The sequence below is a fragment of the Molossus molossus genome, unplaced genomic scaffold (genome assembly GCF_014108415.1).
Source record: "Molossus molossus isolate mMolMol1 unplaced genomic scaffold, mMolMol1.p scaffold_m16_p_13, whole genome shotgun sequence".
NCBI lineage: Eukaryota > Metazoa > Chordata > Mammalia > Chiroptera > Molossidae > Molossus > Molossus molossus.
Genome location: NW_023425348.1, coordinates 93,765,620 through 93,784,082, shown reverse-complemented (window position 1 = coordinate 93,784,082; position 18,463 = coordinate 93,765,620). Strand labels below are relative to the sequence as shown.

Here is an 18,463-nt window from a genome sequence, read left to right as displayed (position 1 = left end):
GAGCCGACAGAAGGCACCAGGCAAGTGGACAGCGGGCGCTCCCTCTCTCCAGGATGCGCGGGAGATTAACAGCTGGACTCCGGCCACAGTGCTCGGGCCAACTTGACGTCACCAGGCCGAGAGATGAGTTCCCAGTGGGGCTCTGGTGGGGGGGCTCCTGAGCAGGGCATTCCTTCCCCAAGCCTCATCCCGGCTCGGCCCCTCCTCCTCCTCCCCCTCCCGCCGGGCCTGGAATTGGGTTTGGGGCGGGTTCCGCTTCCAAAGCCGTCTTCTGCAGCAGCAGGCGAGGGCTCTCCAGCACTCTGGGCTCTTGTTTTCTGAGGCTCCGGCCGTGGCCTGCTGCCTTGTGGGTCGCAGCCGGAGGCAGGCATCGCCGAAGGAGCCCTCCACAGAGGGGCAGCCCTGGAGGATCAGGACAGCTGCAGGTAGCTCCACGGGGCCCAGGGCCCAGGGGAGGGAGGGCCAGGAACCAGGCTGCAGGGCAGAGGCCAGGCAGGGAAGGAGGACGAGGTGAGCGGAGCACCTTGGGGCAGGCAGCTCCCCAAAACCACACAGCCCCAAGCAGGAGCCCTGAGACCCCAGAGAGGGCTGTCACCACCTGAGGGCCGCCTGCAGCACTCTCCAGACTCCAGGAGTCCCAGGGACATTGGGGACCTTTGAGAGTCCCCTTTCTGGGGGCAGGCCCGGTGTTCCGGCAGTTCCCGGCCCCCAAGCTGTCCTCTACTTCCAGGTCCTGCTGTCCTCCGGGGTGGGGGCTCCCCTCTGGGCCTCCACCACCCTCTGCAGCAGCTGTCCAGGCCCGGAAGGGTGGGGAGGGAACACCCAGCGGGCAGCATCCCAAGCTGGGTGAGATGACTCCACGCTCTCACGCACCCCTCACACGCCCCCCCGCCACTGAGGCAGGCAGCCTGGGGCCTGTACGGGGTGGATACGGAGGGACCAGCCGGCCATCACAGGAGTCTGGACAGCTGCGTCCCGCCTGCCTTGAGGCCTGAGACACCTGAGGTGAAGTTGGCACTGGATACAGGCTGTGCCACCTGGGTGAAATCTTCTAGAAGGTACCAGTCCCCCCAGATAAGCCTCTTCAATACCAGTTGTGAGCAGACGACTAGGGTCTGGGGGGCTGGAGTGAGAAACGGCAGGTTCTCCATGGAGGGGTGACTGCAGTGCTCAGGTCCAGCCCAGGTGGCAGCCTAGGGGCAAGGAGAGGAGCAGGAAGGCACACAGGAGAACTGGAGTCTGACAGTTCCCCCCAGGCTCCCGGAGGACAGCCTGGCCTGGGGTCCGTTCCCCCCTGGGCTCCCGGAGGACAGCCTGGCCTGGGGTCCGTTCCCCCCGGGCTCCCGGAGGACAGCCTGGCCTGGGGTCCGTTCCCCCTGGGCTCCCGGAGGACAGCCTGGCCTGGGGTCCGGTTCCCCCCAGGCTCCCGGAGGACAGCCTGGCCTGGGGTCCGTTCCCCCCCGGGCTCCCGGAGGACAGCCTGGGGTCCGTTCCCCCCTGGGCTCCCGGAGGACAGCCTGGCCTGGGGTCCGGTCCCCCCCGGGCTCCCGGAGGACAGCCTGGCCTGGGGTCCGTTCCCCCCTGGGCTCCCGGAGGACAGCCTGGCCTGGGGTCCGGTCCCCCCGGGCTCCCGGAGGACAGCCTGGCCTGGGGTCCGTTCCCCCCCGGGCTCCCGGAGGACAGCCTGGCCTGGGGTCCGGTTCCCGCCCCCGCCCCGGGCTCCCGGAGGACAGCCTGGCCTGGGGTCCGGCATAGGTTCGGGACTGGGTTGGGGGGTGCCGAAAGGAGATGAGAGCTTCCTGGGGCCAGAGGAGACAGGCAGGTGGGCTTGGCCCATCCTTGGGTTTTGGGGTTTGAGAGCAGGGTCAGGAGCGAGCTGAGCTGGCAGTTGTTTGGTTTGGTTTGGTTTGCTTTGGTTTGCTTTGGTTTCTTTGGTTTTGGTGTTTCTGGTCTGCTTTAGCTCTCGGAGGCTCAATCCCAACCTGAGAAGCGCACACGCACACGCACTCACACATGTCCTATGCACATGCCACACACATGTCTTTTTATGGCCCATCTGGGGTCCCCTTGGCTTCTAGATCTCTGCAGGGCTGCAGCTTTTCTGCGAGGGCTCAGAGCCATGCAGGGCACCCACCCACCCCAGTCGGCAGAGGTGCGCTTGGGGCCCAGGACAGGCTCCGTCCAAGCTGCCCTGGGGCCTGTGTGGTGGGCACCTCACCTGCCGAGTGGAGGGGCGGGGCTCTCTGTGGTCAGGACCTCCCTGAAGTCCGATCGGGGCCAGACCTCGGGGTGGTGCAATCTGGAAGGGCACTGAGAGGAGTGGGCACCGTGCAGGGTGGACCTGGGGCCAGGACGGATGGGGTGAGGGATTATTTGGGGTTTGCAGGGAGGCCCGGAGAATTTGGGAAAGTCCCAGCACATGAAGCAGGAGACCTGCCCGCGGCAATGGGGCAGTGGCCCAACTAGAGTCAAGGGGGGAGGTTGGGGGGTTGGGGGGACTGGGAGGTGTTAGGATGCACACTCCCTAGCACTCTCCAGCTGCAAACCCACATGCACGTGCGCACAGGGCTCCCACCCCCACGAGTGACCTCCCTGGGCACCCGCGCAGCCTCCACGCTGTACCGGGCCGCTGTCCAGGACCTCGAGGCCCATCAACGCGTGTTCTCCGGGCTGCACTTGCGCCCTTGCCTCGGGGGTACCAAGGGTTAAGGGGGGGCGGGCAACCCACTCAGACGGCCACCCTTTCCAGCCAATGGTGGGCGCGCCTGCCGGGGCCCCGCCCCCGGGCTGCCGGCGTCGGAGGGGCGGCGGCGGAGGAAGGAATTCCGGGGGAGAGGAGCCCCCGCTGCCCCGCGCTCGCTCCAGCCGAGAGGGGACCTCACCTCCGTCCGGGCTGTGCCCCCAAGACCCGTTCTGCGCACACAGCCTGTCTCCCCACCTGCACAGCAGGAGGTAGAGGTGCTTGCCAGTGGCACAGCCCAGGCTGGGGACCCGGAGCAGGCGGACCAAGGAGGCTGCCAGGGTGGCCCAGTTTCTGGCAGGGAAGCCCCCTCCTGGGACTGTGGCCCCTCCCAGGCCTCCCTGCCCTGCCGTCCTGGCTGAGTCCACCAGCCTGGAGCCTGGGCCGCGGCAGAGACCTCCTGGCTTGCTCCCTCCTCTGCTCCGGCCTTCACAGTCCAGACCCCACCCCAGCCTGCACAGCTACAGCACGGGCAGTGAACACGGCCTGTGCCCCTGGGCAGGGGACCTCACCGCCCTGCGCCTGGGCGTCCCCCACAGAGGGGAGTGGCAAGGACAAACGGGATGATGGGTGCCGGTCACTGACACAGGGCTCAGCTTCCAGCGGGCAGTCATCAACACAGGGATTGATGGTGGCGACAATGATGCTGATGATGACCGAGCTGTCCTGCCTTCAAGGCAACTATAGGGGACAGACCAGACACCTTAGCATGTTACAAACCCAAGGCCCAGCCACAGGCCTCCTCCTCCGGGAAGCCTCCCTGCCTTCTGGGACTGACTGCAGGGAACCCGTGTCCCACCACGGGCTGAGCACAAAGGAGGTGCCCAGAAATATACGTGACTCCCACTAGCATGTCAGCGGGGTGTGAATGAGGGACCCAGGCAGGAGGATGACCTGCTCTGGACTCAGCAGAATGATCCGCGAGCCTCCCACACGGCTCTGCCTCTCAGGGAGCCGGGGGTTGCTTGTCAGCCTCTCTCCTCTAAGGTGAGAGCCCAAGGGGCCTGGGGACAGGGTCTGGGGAGGGGTGGAGGACACTGCTGCCCTGATGTGGCCCTTTCTGCCTTTGCAGGTGGGCTGTGCCGGCCAGTGAGCTGTGAGCGGAGCCGTGTGGCATCTGGACTCCCCGGGCCCAGCGATGGCTGCCAACTGCTCCTGGGAGGCCCATCCCACCAGCAGGAACAAGGCAAGTGCCAAAGGCCGGGCACAGCAGGGGGCTCCATGGCCCAAGTCCGTGGAACAGGGGCGGTGGGAGGGGGCAAACCCAGCCCAGCATCTCCCCACCCCCACACGCTACTCCACAGGTCCCATCCCCTAGCTCAGGACCAACAGGTGGGCAGCAGGGCCCCTCTGGACTACACGGCCTGGCCCAGTGGTCCCTCGGATCCCCAGTGTCCTCATCATTGAGGTAAACACAGAGGACTGGACATCCCTGAACCCCTTGGGGCATCAGTTAACACCCCAGAGACCTCCTTCCATCTCTCCCCTGCAGAGATGGGTGAGCGGCTACTTCCCACAGCCACCAGGTGTCCCTGATGTCACATGGTCCGCGGAGCGCTGCCTGACCTGAGTCACCCTGCTAGTGTAGCCCAAGGCCAGGGTCTTAGTCACATTTACCTCCTGTCTTCAGACACCCGCCCTGGCTGAGACTGTGACAACCCCCAACCCACCACCGGGACCCCTTCTTCCCAGAGGCCCTTGTACACTCTGAAATTCCCTTCTGAATTCAGGCAAAACACACTCAAGGTGAAATAAACTTGGAGTCGACCTAGTGTGGCCTTGGGGGAAACTGAGGCGCCCCCTAGCTTCAAGGCTTGGCTAGGGGAAGGCTGGAGGTCGGGCAGAGCCAGGACTCCTGCCCAGGACCCTGACCCCATCCCCTGGCCCCTGTGGGTGGCCGCCGTGGTGGGCAGAGATGGGTGGCTGGGGGCAGTCTCCAGAAATCCCTGACAAAGGCAGAGCCGGGGAGGGGCCAGGCTCCGGAGCAGGCATTGTACAAGGGGTATGTGTCAGGGATGGCAGCCTCACACCCAGTGACTCACCCAGCTCTCCGCTCTGACTCTGACGACGGGATTGCAGGCTTTTTCCAGCCTGCGGAGGCCAGGCGCGGCGTGATCTGCTCCCTGAGACCCGGCGCCAGGCTGGCCCTCCGCGGCCTTGTTTAAGTCCGCTCTCGTTTCCGAGCTGAGGGGGGCTGGTAAGAGGCCACTCCGGCCTGGAGAGGTCAGGAAAGACTGAATAAAAGTGCGCTAGGGGCTTGGGGGCTGACAGGCAGATGTGGAGCCAATGAATGTACTTAGAGGATGGTCAGTGGTGAATAAGGACCCCCCTTTAAGTGACCTCATGAAGGCTCCCCAAAGTTTGGCCAACACCCTCCAGTCCCTGTTTGTAGATTTCCCTTGGCCCAATTCAAATGGCCCCTCCCTTTGTTATGGGGTGTCAGGCCCAGAGAGCTGGGGGCCACGGGGGAGGACTGTCCTGCCTCAAGAACCTTCCCGTCTGTTTTGCGTTGGAGAGTCCTGAGCAATGGGAACTGACACCCAGCCTTAGATGGGGGAGGGGCCAGGGCCAGGGCCAGGGCCAGGGCCAGGCTCCGGCTGTGTGGTCAAGAGTGTGAGACGGATTGGTGACGCCCCCAGCATGTAGGTGTGCTGTGTGTGGCCCGCACAGGCTTTTTACATGTGAACATGTAAGGGTCAGGATGGTCACATTACAATGTGGAGTTCTGGCTTCTCTGGGGACGGGGGACGGACGGTCATGGCTGGAGCGGAGCGGCTGCCCGCTTACTCAGAAGGGGTGCTCTCCAGTTTGCCTCCGTGCCCACCCCACACATCCGTTTCCTGCACCTGCCCACCTTCTAGCACTTACAGACCAGACCAGACCCTGAAGACCAGACTGACACTCAGCTGAACAATTGTTAAAATACTGAGTGGCCCCTAGAGTGTGACAAACAGCCACCGCCTCGCCTCTCTGTCCCCAGGGCCCCCTGGACCAGATCCAGATCCCAGAGGGTCCCCCTGGCCCAGCAGGGGGCTGACTCCCCCGCTTCTTTGATCCTACTAGGAGCCAGGCCCACTCTTTGCTTTTTGTAACTTGCACATGATTTTATTTTTTTTGTTGTTGTTTTTTGTTAATCGTCACCCAAGGATATTTTTCCATCGATTTCTAGATGATATGGAAAGGAGAGAGAGAGAGAGAAACATTGACGTGAGAGAGACACATGGATTGGTGCTTCCCATACGACCTCAACTGGGGCCGGGGATCGAACCTGCAACCCAGGTACTGGCCCCGACCAGGACTCGAACGCATGCCCCTTGGGTCCGAGGTCCGACGCTCCAAGAGCGGAGCCACGCCAGCCAGGGCTGATTGTGTTTTTTAATAAATAGTTCCACATCTTAGTGTGACAGAGCGCACGTGTACAGAAGGCCCAGGGGAAGCGCAGGACCCGGCACACGCCCTCCGGCGTCCTGCAGGCCATCTCCACAGGCTGCGCTCTGTTTACGGTCCTTCTGCTACACTGTTTCTCCCGCAACCATGTGCAAGTGCACTGCAGACACCCAGCCGCTTCGCCCTGTTTCTCCCGCAACCATGTGCAAGTGCACTGCAGACACCCAGCCGCTTGGCCCCTGTTTCTCCCGCAACCATGTGCAAGTGCACTGCAGACACCCAGCCGCTTCGCCCGTTTCTCCCACAACCATGTGCAAGTGCACTGCAGACACCCAGCCGCTTCAACCCTGTTTCTCCCACAACCATGTGCAAGTGCACTGCAGACACCCAGCCGCTTCAACCCTGTTTCTCCCGCAACCATGTGCAAGTGCACTGCAGACACCCAGCCGCTTCAACCCTGTTTCTCCCGCAACCATGTGCAAGTGCACTGCAGACACCCAGCCGCTTCAGCCCTGTTTCTCCCGCAACCATGTGCAAGTGCACTGCAGACACCCAGCCGCTTCAACCCTGTTTCTCCCGCAACCATGTGCAAGTGCACTGCAGACACCCAGCCGCTTCAACCCTGTTTCTCCCGCAACCATGTGCAAGTGCACTGCAGACACCCAGCCGCTTCAACCCTGTTTCTCCCGCAACCATGTGCAAGTGCACTGCAGACACCCAGCCGCTTCGCCCTGTTTCTCCCGCAACCATGTGCAAGTGCACTGCAGACACCCAGCCGCTTCAACCCTGTTTCTCCCACAACCATGTGCAAGTGCACTGCAGACACCCAGCCGCTTCAACCCTGTTTCTCCCGCAACCATGTGCAAGTGCACTGCAGACACCCAGCCGCTTCAACCCTGTTTCTCCCGCAACCATGTGCAAGTGCACTGCAGACACCCAGCCGCTTCGCCCCTGTTTCTCCCGCAACCATGTGCAAGTGCACTGCAGACACCCAGCCGCTTCGCCCCTGTTTCTCCCGCAACCATGTGCAAGTGCACTGCAGACACCCAGCCGCTTCGCCCGTTTCTCCCACAACCATGTGCAAGTGCACTGCAGACACCCAGCCGCTTCGCCCTGTTTCTCCCACAACCATGTGCAAGTGCACTGCAGACACCCAGCCGCTTCGCCCTGTTTCTCCCACAACCATGTGCAAGTGCACTGCAGACACCCAGCCGCTTCGCCCGTTTCTCTCGCAACCATGTGCAAGTGCACTGCAGACACCCAGCCGCTTCAACCCTGTTTCTCTCACAACCATGTGCAAGTGCACTGCAGACACCCAGCCACTTCAACCCTGTTTCTCCCGCAACCATGTGCAAGTGCACTGCAGACACCCAGCCGCTTCAACCCTGTTTCTCCCGCAACCATGTGCAAGTGCACTGCAGACACCCAGCCGCTTCAACCCTGTTTCTCCCGCAACCATGTGCAAGTGCACTGCAGACACCCAGCCGCTTCAATCCTGTTTCTCCCGCAACCATGTGCAAGTGCACTGCAGACACCCAGCCGCTTCAACCCTGTTTCTCCCGCAACCATGTGCAAGTGCACTGCAGACACCCAGCCGCTTCAACCCTGTTTCTCCCGCAACCATGTGCAAGTGCACTGCAGACACCCAGCCGCTTCGCCCCGCATGGCCTGCACCTCGGGGAACACGTCCCTGCTCCTGCAGCCGTCCCAGGGGCGGCCTGGCAGCTGAGACCCCCGTGCGCTCTCGGAGCCGCACTGCACTGCCTGGTCGCGTCGCTTCCGCCTCCTTCCGCCTGGAGCGGCTCCTCGGCTTTTCTTTACCTGGCAGAGCGTGGACATTGTTTGACCAGCGTCTATTCTGACAGGGGGCGACCCGGTGCCCTTATGAGAGCTGGCTTATGTTCGCGGTCACTCCTACAGGCCGCTAGCTCCAGACTGGGTCACAGAGTGGAGGCGCCTTGTGGATTCAGGGGTGTCGTCTGCTCTAGGTGGAGCCAGGGGCCCCACACGCGTGGGTGAGGCCCAGCACACCTGTGCGCAGGCGCAGGTGCGTGGGTGAGGCCCAGCACACCTGTGCGCAGGCGCTGGTGCGCGTGGGGCGGGCCCAGCGGCTTCACCAGGTGTCCCCCCCCGCCCCCTGCCTGCACAGATGTGTCCGGGCGCGAGCGAGGCCCCGGAGCTCTACAGCCGCGGCTTCCTGACCATCCAGCAGATCGCCACGCTGCCGCCGCCGCCCGTCATGAACTACATCTTCCTGCTGCTCTGCCTGTGCGGCCTGGTGGGCAACGGGCTGGTGCTCTGGTTCTTCGGCTTCTCCATCAAGAGGAGCCCCTTCTCCATCTACTTCCTGCACCTGGCGGGCGCCGACGTGGGCTACCTCTTTAGCAAGGCCGTGCTCTCCATCCTGAACACCGGGGGCTTCGCGGGCACCTTTGCGGAATACGTCCGCGCCGTGTCCAGGGTCCTGGGGCTGTGCACGTTTGTCGCAGGCGTGAGCCTCCTGCCGGCCATCAGCTCCGAGCGCTGCCTGTCGGTCATCTTCCCCACCTGGTACTGGCGCCAGCGGCCCAAGCGCCTGTCGGCCGTGGTGTGCGCCCTGCTCTGGACCCTGTCGCTCCTGGTCACCAGCATCCACATCTACTTCTGTGTGTTCCTGAGCCGCCAGGCCTCCGAGGTGGCCTGCAGACACATGGACATCTTCCTGGGCATCCTGCTCTTCCTGGTCTTCTGCCCGCTCATGGTGCTGCCCTGCCTGGCGCTCATCATACACGTGGAATGCCGGGCCCGGCGGCGCCAGCGCTCGGCCAAGCTCAACCACGTCATCCTGGCTGTGGTCTCCGTCTTCCTGGTGTCCTCCATCTACCTAGGGATCGACTGGTTCCTCTTCTGGGTCTTTCAGATCCCGGCGCCCTTCCCCGAGTACATCACAGATCTCTGCATCTGTATCAACAGCAGTGCCAAGCCCGTGGTCTACTTCCTGGCCGGGAGGGACAAGTCGCAGCGGCTGTGGGAGCCGCTCAGGGTGGTCTTCCAGCGGGCCCTGCGGGACGGTGCCGAGCTGGGGGAGGCCGGGGCTGGCACCCCCAACACGGTCACCATGGAGATGCAGAGCCCCTCTGGGAACGCCTCCTGAGAGGTGGGCACCGAGAGGGAAGGCAGGGGCCAGAGCAGACCTCCAGAGACCGTTGCCAGGGACAGGACTGGGCAGCTGCCCCGTGCCCAGTTACAGGGAGAAGTCTGCTTCCCGCCCCTCAGACCTTCTCCCTGGGCTGGAGGCTCCGTGAGTGACCAAGAGACTGAGCAGCCACCAGCATACAGATCCGGTGGCCTCGCCAGGCCCCCCCGGCCATTCTCCCGTCAGGTGGGGGGCTCTCCTCGCCCCAAGCTGGTCTGGAAAGGAGAGGAGAGGCGCCACCCCGCCCTGTCCACCTGTTGCCCCTTTAAACGAGCCCTCCTTGGAAATGGCACACCAGCACCAGCACCGGCAGCCGCCAGCTTCCTCCCGCCTGGGGCCCCGCCCTCGCCATGCTGGCCTCCCAAGGCGACCTTGGTGGCAGGGCCTGAACACAACGGAGCTACCGGGAGAGGGTTCCGGGTAACCTGCCTTGTGCCTCAGTCTCTCTGCAAGTGACCTTCGTGCCCCTGGATGAAGCCCGTGGTGACTTCAGTGGGGGTGTTTCCGGTCACAGGGTGCAGGTAGAAACGGGAGGACCTTCCACCAGCGTGGGTAGGTCTCTCTCTTCTGCTCCGTGCCAGCCAGCCCTGGCAGCCTCCCATGGCACCAGGTGTTCCCAGCTGCTGTCCGCCTGGTCCTCGGTGCCTGCACACCATCCAGACAGTCCTGGGCCCCAGTCCCCACCGGAAGGCGGGCACTGGGCAGACTTGGCCACCCAGCCCTCCTCCAAGCACCGTGGCCCAGCATAGCCAAAGGAAGTATTATGAAAGACAAGTGTACATCAATAAACGTCATATCTCACTGCCTCTGTTCTGTCCGCGGTCCTGCTCCCTCCCCAGCTGCCCTGACAGCCTTTCCATGCGCCCCTCCCCCCAGGGCCGCCTGCTCCGCCCCAGCTCGGTCCTGGCTGGTCTGACGAGCTCCCTCTCCTGGCAGGGAGTCCGGAGCAAGCCCAACACCACCTCTGGGTGGACGCCACGGTCCTCTTTCACCCACCCAGGTCCCCTGCCTGCTTCCCCTGGGAGTCTCGGTCTTCATCACACCCGCCTGGTCCATGCCCTGCGCTGGCTGCTGCGGCCTCTGCCTGTGAGTGGTCCACACGAGGCCCCTGGGAGGGGGCTGCATCCCGGCCACGCCCTGAGGCCAGGCTGCCGGGGGCCCTCTCAGGAGGCCTCCCCTAGGGCCAGAGCCAGACGCACCCTGACTGCTCCCCGCCTCTGGTCAGCCCCACCCCGGGGTCCTGGGGTCCGGCATGAGCACCCAGCCACTTTGTGGAAGCTCTGGGGGGCCTGCTCACTGCATGGGCCCCAGGAGAGCCCAGGGCAGGGGCACCAGGGGCCAGGGCAGGCGCAGGCCCCTCCTCCTCAGAGAGCTGGGAAGGGGGGGGGTCTGGTCCGAGCTCTGGGCAGGAGGGCGGCTAACAGAGGGCCCTGCCCAGGCTGGCTTTCTACTCTGTGGCCCCAGCGCAGGGGCTGCAGGGCACCCAGGTGCACTTCCCTGAGGACCGGCCCCCAGGTGGCCCGCGCTGTCCCTCCTGGGCACTCCAGGCCATTGCGCCCACGCTCCCCTTTCCCACAGTCCGGCCACGCCTGCCAGGAAGGCCACTGCTCTGTGGAGAGAGGGGGGACCCGTGTGGTCCCAGAGCCTACGGTGATGGAGGACAGGTGCCCACCGCCCTTCGCCCAGAGCTGGGGTGCGCCCTCCCACACCACTGAGAGAATTCCAGAAGGCAGAGCTAGGCACCACACCTGTTGGGTTGGGACTCCGAGAAGCCGGGTGGGGTCCCGGGACATACATGAGGACCAGGGCCATCCACCCAAAGCTTCCCTGATCACTCTTCACGGCGAACTGCCTCCCGGGGCCGTTTGGGGGCCTGGGTTTTCGGTGCCTGGAGTCCACTCTTACCCAGGAGCCCCCAGCCCTGAGCCCTGATGGGGAGCCCCACCCACCCCAGGAGCGTGAAGAGACCTCCCTGCCGAGGCTCAGAGCCCTGGCCCAGTGGGTGGGTGGGCACCCCTCACCCGGGCCCGGGGTGAGCAAAGGGCTGGGCACACTCGGCGGGCACCAGGTGGGGGGTGAGCTCCAGGGACTGGGCCTCTCTCTCCCAGCCAGTGGACCCTTCTCATGTGCCGACCACTGCGGTCTGGCTGGGGAGCAAGCCTCCCTCCCCCCACAACCCCAGAGAACCTCTGCACTTCCTGGCCGCACCTGGCCCACCTCCCTTCCGGGAAGGAGAGAGGCGTCCAGGTGACACAGCCTGAGCGGCTGCAGGCTTCCACCACTCCCTGCCTGCCTCCTCCCCCATTTTTAAATTATTCAAGCAGGCCAGGGAGCCACACGGGGTGGGCCATGGGCTGTCCTGTCACCCCGCCCCACCCCTAAGGCAGCACAGCTGGGCCCCCAGCCGCCCCCCCCAGCCGCCTTCTTTCTGGGTGTTAGTAAAGGCAGGAGGCGAGGGCCCTGGGCACCACAGATGTGCACCCCAAAACTGTCTGGAGTCAGTAGCTAGCCATTCTCCCCTGTCAACCGCGGGCCCACAGAATCACAGCTGGTGCCCTTGCTGGGCTCCCCGGTAGTACTAAGCCCGACTCCTTGCCCCACGGGACATGCAGGGTTGGGAGGGGAAGGGCGGGGTGGGCCGGGGCAGGACAGGGCTCTACCCGGCACGGGACCTTGGTCTTGCTGTGCCTGTTTCCTCGAGTACTGAGTTCAGGCATCAGGATGCGAGGAGGAGGGGAAGGAGAAAGTGGCCACGGAAGGAGAGGCTTTCACGGGGACAGTCCAGCCCACGCACAGGGGATTTAAGGCATTTAAAGGGGCCTACTGTGCGCAGTGGGCCCTGTGCTGAGAGGTCCGTCGACAAATCCCATTTGATCTTCACAACGGGCTCAGTGGCAGCACCTGCGGCGCCTGCCGTGGAAGCCGGGCTCCCAGATGGCGCTCCTCGTCCAAGGTCGGTCCCGCCAGGTGGGCAGTCCCGGCTGGAGCCCCAGGCGCTGTCCACAGGCTCCGCACAGTGACCGTCTTGCTTCCCTGGAAACTCAGGCCTCTGACCTTTATGTCTCCCACCAGCAAATCACCGGGGGCTGGGGTTCGGGGTGACGCCCGTCCCAGCCCGAGGACACTCCGGACCGTCCTTGCTGGACTGAGACCAGAGGGACAGCCCCGTTTCAGGCTGCGGCGGCCGGAGCGAGGAGGGGGATGGGAGCGGACACGTGTCCCGCAGACTGCACAGTAAACAGCCTGCGAGCGAGGCCTCTTCTCATCTCACGTCCCATCTCGGAGCGCGCACCCCGCCTGCCTGGCATGCGCCCAGCTTTCTCGACTCCCCTGCCCGCTGTGGTTTTGCGATAACAGGCTTTCTACCGCACGCCAGAATTTTAAAACCCTGGATCTTTTGGCGTAAGCACAGCTTGGCTCACAATCCTTGGACTCCTCCTCCCCAAGAACCACAGGCTTCGTGCAGAAGGCAGGACGGACTGCCGGTGCCCTGATGGTCCAGCCTCTTTGTGCGGGGAGAAGGCCGGTCCGAGGCCAAAGCCGTGCAAACACGCAGCAGAGATCCTCCCAGACCAGGACAACCGGGCATACGTGCACAATCGTGTATTTTAAGCCAGCGGGGGCTCTTGGAGGGACCCACAGGGCACAGTTCGCCACATTAAGACGCGTGGAAAACTCAGCTCAGGGAGCCGGAACGCCAGCGCAAAGTTTCCTGGCAATTGCAGGGCTAACGCGCTCAGCCAGACAGACACTTTCCAAATCTTCCTCATTGGTGCACTCGCAGTCTGACTGACACTCAGGAACACACCCATTTAACGCACAGGCCAGTGACCTTCCACAGGGGTGTACGCCAGGTCTTCACCAAGTCAACACGTGGACTGTCTCCATCCACCCCAGACAGAGCAGTGTCCTAGTGAACCCAGGACATGCCGCCCCTCACGCCGCCCGTCCCCAGCCTGAGGCAGCCAGTCTGCTTTCTCCACCAGAGAGTCTGTTCTAGATTATAGATTGGTTTCATCGACAGCAATCAGACGTTTGATGACAAGGACAGAAACCCGAGAGTGGTCTAGCCTGGCGGGGGACAGGGATAAGGGGGGTGAGGGGGTCCCAGAAGGGGTCTTCGCCTTCAACTCTGCGGATCTGGGGCTCAGATATGCTATGCAGGCCATTCCTCTTTGCTTCCTGTTTCTCACCTCTGCGTTCATTCCCAGGGCATAAAATAACGGCAGTTCCAGGTTCATAGCTGATGAATTCAGCAATCCCAGCAGAGAGAGCGCGTCCCTTCCCTGATGGTTCTAACAAAAGCCCCAAAAGTTTGCAGGGCTGGCCCTGGAGCAGAGGCGGGGCCAGGGGAGGAGGGGGACGCCCCGCCCCTCTCACCTAAACCCACCAGCCCAGGGCTGAGGGCAGCTTCTGGCCAACAGCCGTCAAGGAACTGAGCCTCTCCGTCCAACGGCCTGCTCGGATCAGCCCATGAACTGGCAACGGAAACCAGGCCCCTTGCTGAGTCACAGGCCTTGGGTCTAAACCCTGGGCCAGGGTGTTCTCACTCGGGCACAGGTCTTGGACACTCACCCTCCCTCGAGCCTCAGCTGAACAGCCTCCATGAGACCTTGGAGCAGCGAAAACATCCACCCTGTCCTGCCTCCCGATGCCGAGAGAATGTCACGGTCACCCCACCAGGACCGGCCTAGTGCACCTTGAGGGCAGGGACCTGCACACGCCTCTTTGCCTCCCCCAGGTCTGAGTTCCCCCACTGGTCAGATCCTTGGTTCAAGCGACAGAATCCCCACTGAAACACACGTGCATGTGCACACACACACTCACACACACAGAATGTCCACTGAAACACACATGCATGTGCACACACACACACTCACACACACACACAGAATCCCTACTGAAACACACATGCATCTGCACACACACACTCACACACACACACAGAATCCCCACTGAAACACACATGCATGTGCACACACACACACACAGAATCCCTACTGAAACACACATGCATGTGCACACACACACAGAATCCCCACTGAAACACATGTATGTGCACACCCACACACACACACAGAATCCCCACTGAAACACACATGCATGTGCGCGCGCACACACACAGACTGGATCGGCCCACGTCACTGAGAAGTCCAGGTGTGGATGGGCTCCACAGACAGCTGGATCCAGGGACCCTGCCCATCAGTCCACAATAGTCTGTAGGCACCAAACACATGGCAGGTGCAAGAACATGAGACTCCCTGCCTTCTGGAAGCTCTTGTCCCCTTGGGCGGTTTGTCTGTGTCTCGGGGGGTCTGAGGTCCTGTGTCCCTCTCCTGGCCCATTCTCAGGCTGGGTTCACCTCCTGGAGGCAACGCCCACTGCAGCCCCAGGTCAGCAAGCCCAGGATAAACGCGCTGACCGTCGGAGCGGTCCTGTGACATGAGGAGAGTCCGCTCCCCGGGGACGGTCATGAGCACAGCAGAGCCTCCCTGTCCTAAGTCACCTGTTATCCACCTTGATCTGGGGTCCGTCTCACCTGTTCTCACTCACATTTGTTTCCAAGGGCGGTGCCCCAGGTGGCCCACACTCCCCTCCTCTCCAGGGCAGGGCAGGGAGGGGGGACACGCAGTTCTGGGAACCCAAACACCAGGGGTCCGCCGCCCGCACCTGCTCAGGCCAGCAGGCCGGCCACCCGGCACGCCAGGTGATAGGGGCGAGAGGACAGTCTCCATCCTGCCTGGGGGGCCCCGGGTTCATCTGGGTTCTTCATTTACCAGGCAGGAGAGTGGGCTCACCGGAGAAGGGGAGGGCCCCCAACCAGGGCTGAGATTTGGTTCAAATCTCCTGATTCTCGAGGGGAGCTGAGGGAGGCTGGAGGGTGTCCAAGCAACTCAGAGGACTGGACGCTCAGGTCCCTACACTACATGGTCCCCAGCTATCAAGTGGCAGAGCTCGGACGTGAACCGAGGCCCCGGGCTCCAGGTCCAGCCCCTCCTCGCGCCCCTCGCAGGCGCGGCCTGGGCGAGCCCATTAGCAGAGCCTCCCGGTGCGGTGCGGGCGGCCGCAGGCATAATGGCCTCTCCCAGCCCACAAGCACTTCCCCACGATGGAGCGCAGCGCTCTGAGGTGTCCGTGGCTGTCTCAGACGGCCTCCGGGAAGGGCGGCGTTGCCAGGATGGCGGAGGCACGGGGTGAGCCTCCCCGGCTGCCCACAGGCCCCAGCCCCATCCATTTCCCTGCATCCCAGCCCTCCCCTGGGCAGGAGCAGAGGGCGCGCCTGGCCGGGCCCATTAGCCCCCAGCCGGCTCTCCGCGGGCCTCCCAGCGGGAGGGGGCCCTTCCTGCATTTATACCTCAACTTCCCTCAGGCTCCTCAGAGGGAGCCAGGAGAAGGTTCTCTGAAGGGTCCCGGGGACAGAGCTCCTCTGCGGCCCCTGGGAGACGGAGGAGGACGCTCCGAGGCCTGGGCCAAGGGCACCCGCCCACGTCTGCAAGCACCAGAGCGCAGCGGGCCGGCCACCCTGCCCTGGAGGACAGAGCGCCACATCGGGAGCAGGTGAGAGGCCCGCAGTTTTGCTCTGGGCGGAGGCGGGACAGCATGGTGGGAACAAGCGAGGCCTTGCAGCCCGGCCAGCCCCAGGTGAGCTGGGTGACCTGGGCAGGTGTCTCAAGCTCTCTGAGCTGATCCTGCATCTTCTACTGAACTGGAGCTGATGCTGCCTGCCTCACACCCACTTCAAGTCGATACCACCTGCGGTGCTGCCACCTGGAGAGCCCCCTCCCTCCCCCCCCCCCCCCCCCGCAGTGCAGAGCCAGGACAAAGGTGAGACAGGCAGGGACGGGGCCACCACTAAAGGAGAAGACATGCAACTAGGTTTTGAAAACGCAGCTGCGAAACAAGCAGGCAATACATTTTTATTTATGAAAATAAGTATTTATATATACATGCACAGAAAACACCTTCAAGGACCTAATCACACCGCTAACCGTGAGGGCAGGGGCAAGACGCATTTCTTGTTTACCATTCGAACCTTTCAAAACAAGACCAGTGTTTCATCCATGCGGTTTTTAAAAGCTCTCGAGTACCAAGAGAAATGGATAGTGCGCTAACAGTGGAGGGAAATCACAGGCTTCCCTAAGTCTTCAAGGGAAGAGACAAAAATTCGGAGAAGCCCTGGCCGGTTTGGCCCAGGGGTTGGAGCATCGGCCCACAGACCGAAGCGTCGCGGGTTTGATTCCAGTCAAGGGCACGTGCCTCGGTTGCAGTTCGGTCCCTGGCCCTGGTGGAGATCGTGTGGGAGGCAACCAGCCGATGTGTCTCTCACACGTCTATGTTTCTCTGTCTCTCTCCCTCCCTCCCTCCCGCTCTATCTGAAAATCAATGGAGAAGTGTTCTCAGGGGAGGATTAGAAAAAAATTCAGACAAGACTTTCGAGGACAGGAATTTAGTCTAAAGCTAACTGGACAGAGTCTGCCTTTTAGGCTGTCATCCATCAGCAGGTCGTGGCTGAGCGTTGGCTATGTCAGGTACAGTGCCAGGGACGCAGAACGCACAGGCAGGGCAGTCAGATGCCGGCCCAGGTGAGGTCCAATGCAGGCCGTCGAATGAGCTGGCGAAACCGTGCAGGCAAGGAGGGCCGGGGCGCCGGGGCCCCCCACATGTACTGAGCGCCTGCCGTGTACCAGGACCTGCTTCCGACGTGACCGAGACATGCATGCTCCCACCATCCTACAGGTCACGTGACGGCGGAGACGCCAGGCGCGCAGACGGTGTTTGCTCGTTAGTCGCAGGTGTGAGTTCCTCTGGGTTGCGCATTTGTCACTCAGGCTGCCGGGACAGCAGGCAGCAGGCACGTGGCTTAAAAACGCGTTTATTTCTCACGGTTCTGGAGGCTGGAAGTCTGAGATCAGGGTGCAGGCCACTGGGTCCACCGTGAGAGCTCTCTCCTTGGCTTCAGATGGGGACCTTCTCACTGTCCTATCAGGGATGGGACGGAGCGGGAGGCAGGGAGCGCCCCCTGGTGTCTCTTCGGAAGATAACACTAATCATCCCAGAGCAGGGCCCCACCCTTATGACCTCATTTAACCTTCACTGCCTCCTCGAGGCCTCCTCTCCAAACACAGTTGCCTTGGAGTGGTGGCGCTTCTCTGAGGAGGACACAATTCAGTCCACAGCAGTCAGGATAAGGCTCCTCTGTCTTCAACCCTCCCAAACCCCTCTTCTCTTTCCTCAATCCCAATATTTGACCCCCCTTCTACTTTTGCTGAAAAACAGGATGTCTAGAAGGGGCAGCGTCATTCCCCACCTCGCGTCCCACCACCGTGACCGAATCCTCCACGTCTCCCCGTGACGCCCCAGCTCCCAGCTGGGCCCCCCTCTGCCCAGTCCGGTCCCCTCGCCTCTCACCACCCCCGGGAGCCCCTCCTGCAGCTGTGGCCTCTTTCTGACGTCCTCAGCTTCCCCCTCTCTGCTGAGTCCTTCCCGTCGCCATCCGAAGGCTCGGTGATGCGGAAACAAAACAAACAGCAAGCCTGTGCTCGGACCCCGTTCCTCTGCCCCCGTCACAAGCACCGTCAGGAGGCTGCCACGCTCCCCGACTCCCCGGTGCGTTTCGGGGTCTCTGCTGTGGGGGCCCCTTGGGGATCTTCTGGAGCCCCCCGCCTAAAATGCCAGCCCCTCCCGCCCCTTGGCTCTCTAGCCCTGTGTCCGGCTGTCATGGGTTTCGCGGAATGGCTCCTCCATAGCCCCCCAGGAAGCTATCCCGTTGGAAGCTGTTCTTCGCGCTGCCTGACCACCACCCCGCAGAGCGCCATCTCCAGGGAGGCGGCAGTGTCTGTCTGCTCGTCCCTCTGCTGGGACTGGAAGGGCACTAGCCCCGTCTGCCCTCAGTCAGCGCTTGCGAGTGGACATCTGGTGACCACTAGGAAGAGGCCCAGGTGCCCGAGGGCCCCTGTCCAGGCCCCGGGGGACCCCTGACCCAAAGCAGGCATGGCACGGGGTCACGTTGGCCTGAGGGCCCCATGTCACAAGGACCTGGGACAGCAGTGAGCACCCCGCCCTGTCCACTCAGCCCACATCCTGCCTCCTGAGAGAGCTGCCCAAACACTCCTTAGTATGGCCTTTGAGTGGACCGTGATCACCGAGCCCTGTGGCATTGG

General features: G+C 63.0%; 1 protein-coding gene across 1 annotated transcript; it reads left to right on the top strand.

Moving 5' to 3' along the window:
- Positions 1-337: 337 nt before the first annotated feature.
- Positions 338-9,778, top strand: MRGPRF (MAS related GPR family member F). The gene is made up of 3 exons (XM_036259119.1): positions 338-425; positions 3,813-3,926; positions 8,277-9,778. The coding sequence occupies exons 2-3, from the start codon at positions 3,879-3,881 to the stop codon at positions 9,258-9,260; spliced, it is 1,032 nt and encodes a 343-aa protein (XP_036115012.1). The 5' UTR covers positions 338-425; positions 3,813-3,878; the 3' UTR covers positions 9,261-9,778.
- The last annotated feature ends 8,685 nt before the right edge of the window (positions 9,779-18,463 follow it).

Excerpts from the sequence above, each read along its gene's own strand:
- MRGPRF (XM_036259119.1), top strand. The coding sequence starts at position 3,879 with ATGGCTGCCAACTGCTCCTGGGAGGCCCATCCCACCAGCAGGAACAAG. Across the intron at positions 3,927-8,276 it reads ATCCCACCAGCAGGAACAAG|ATGTGTCCGGGCGCGAGCGA; the intron begins GCAAGTGCCAAA and ends CTGCCTGCACAG.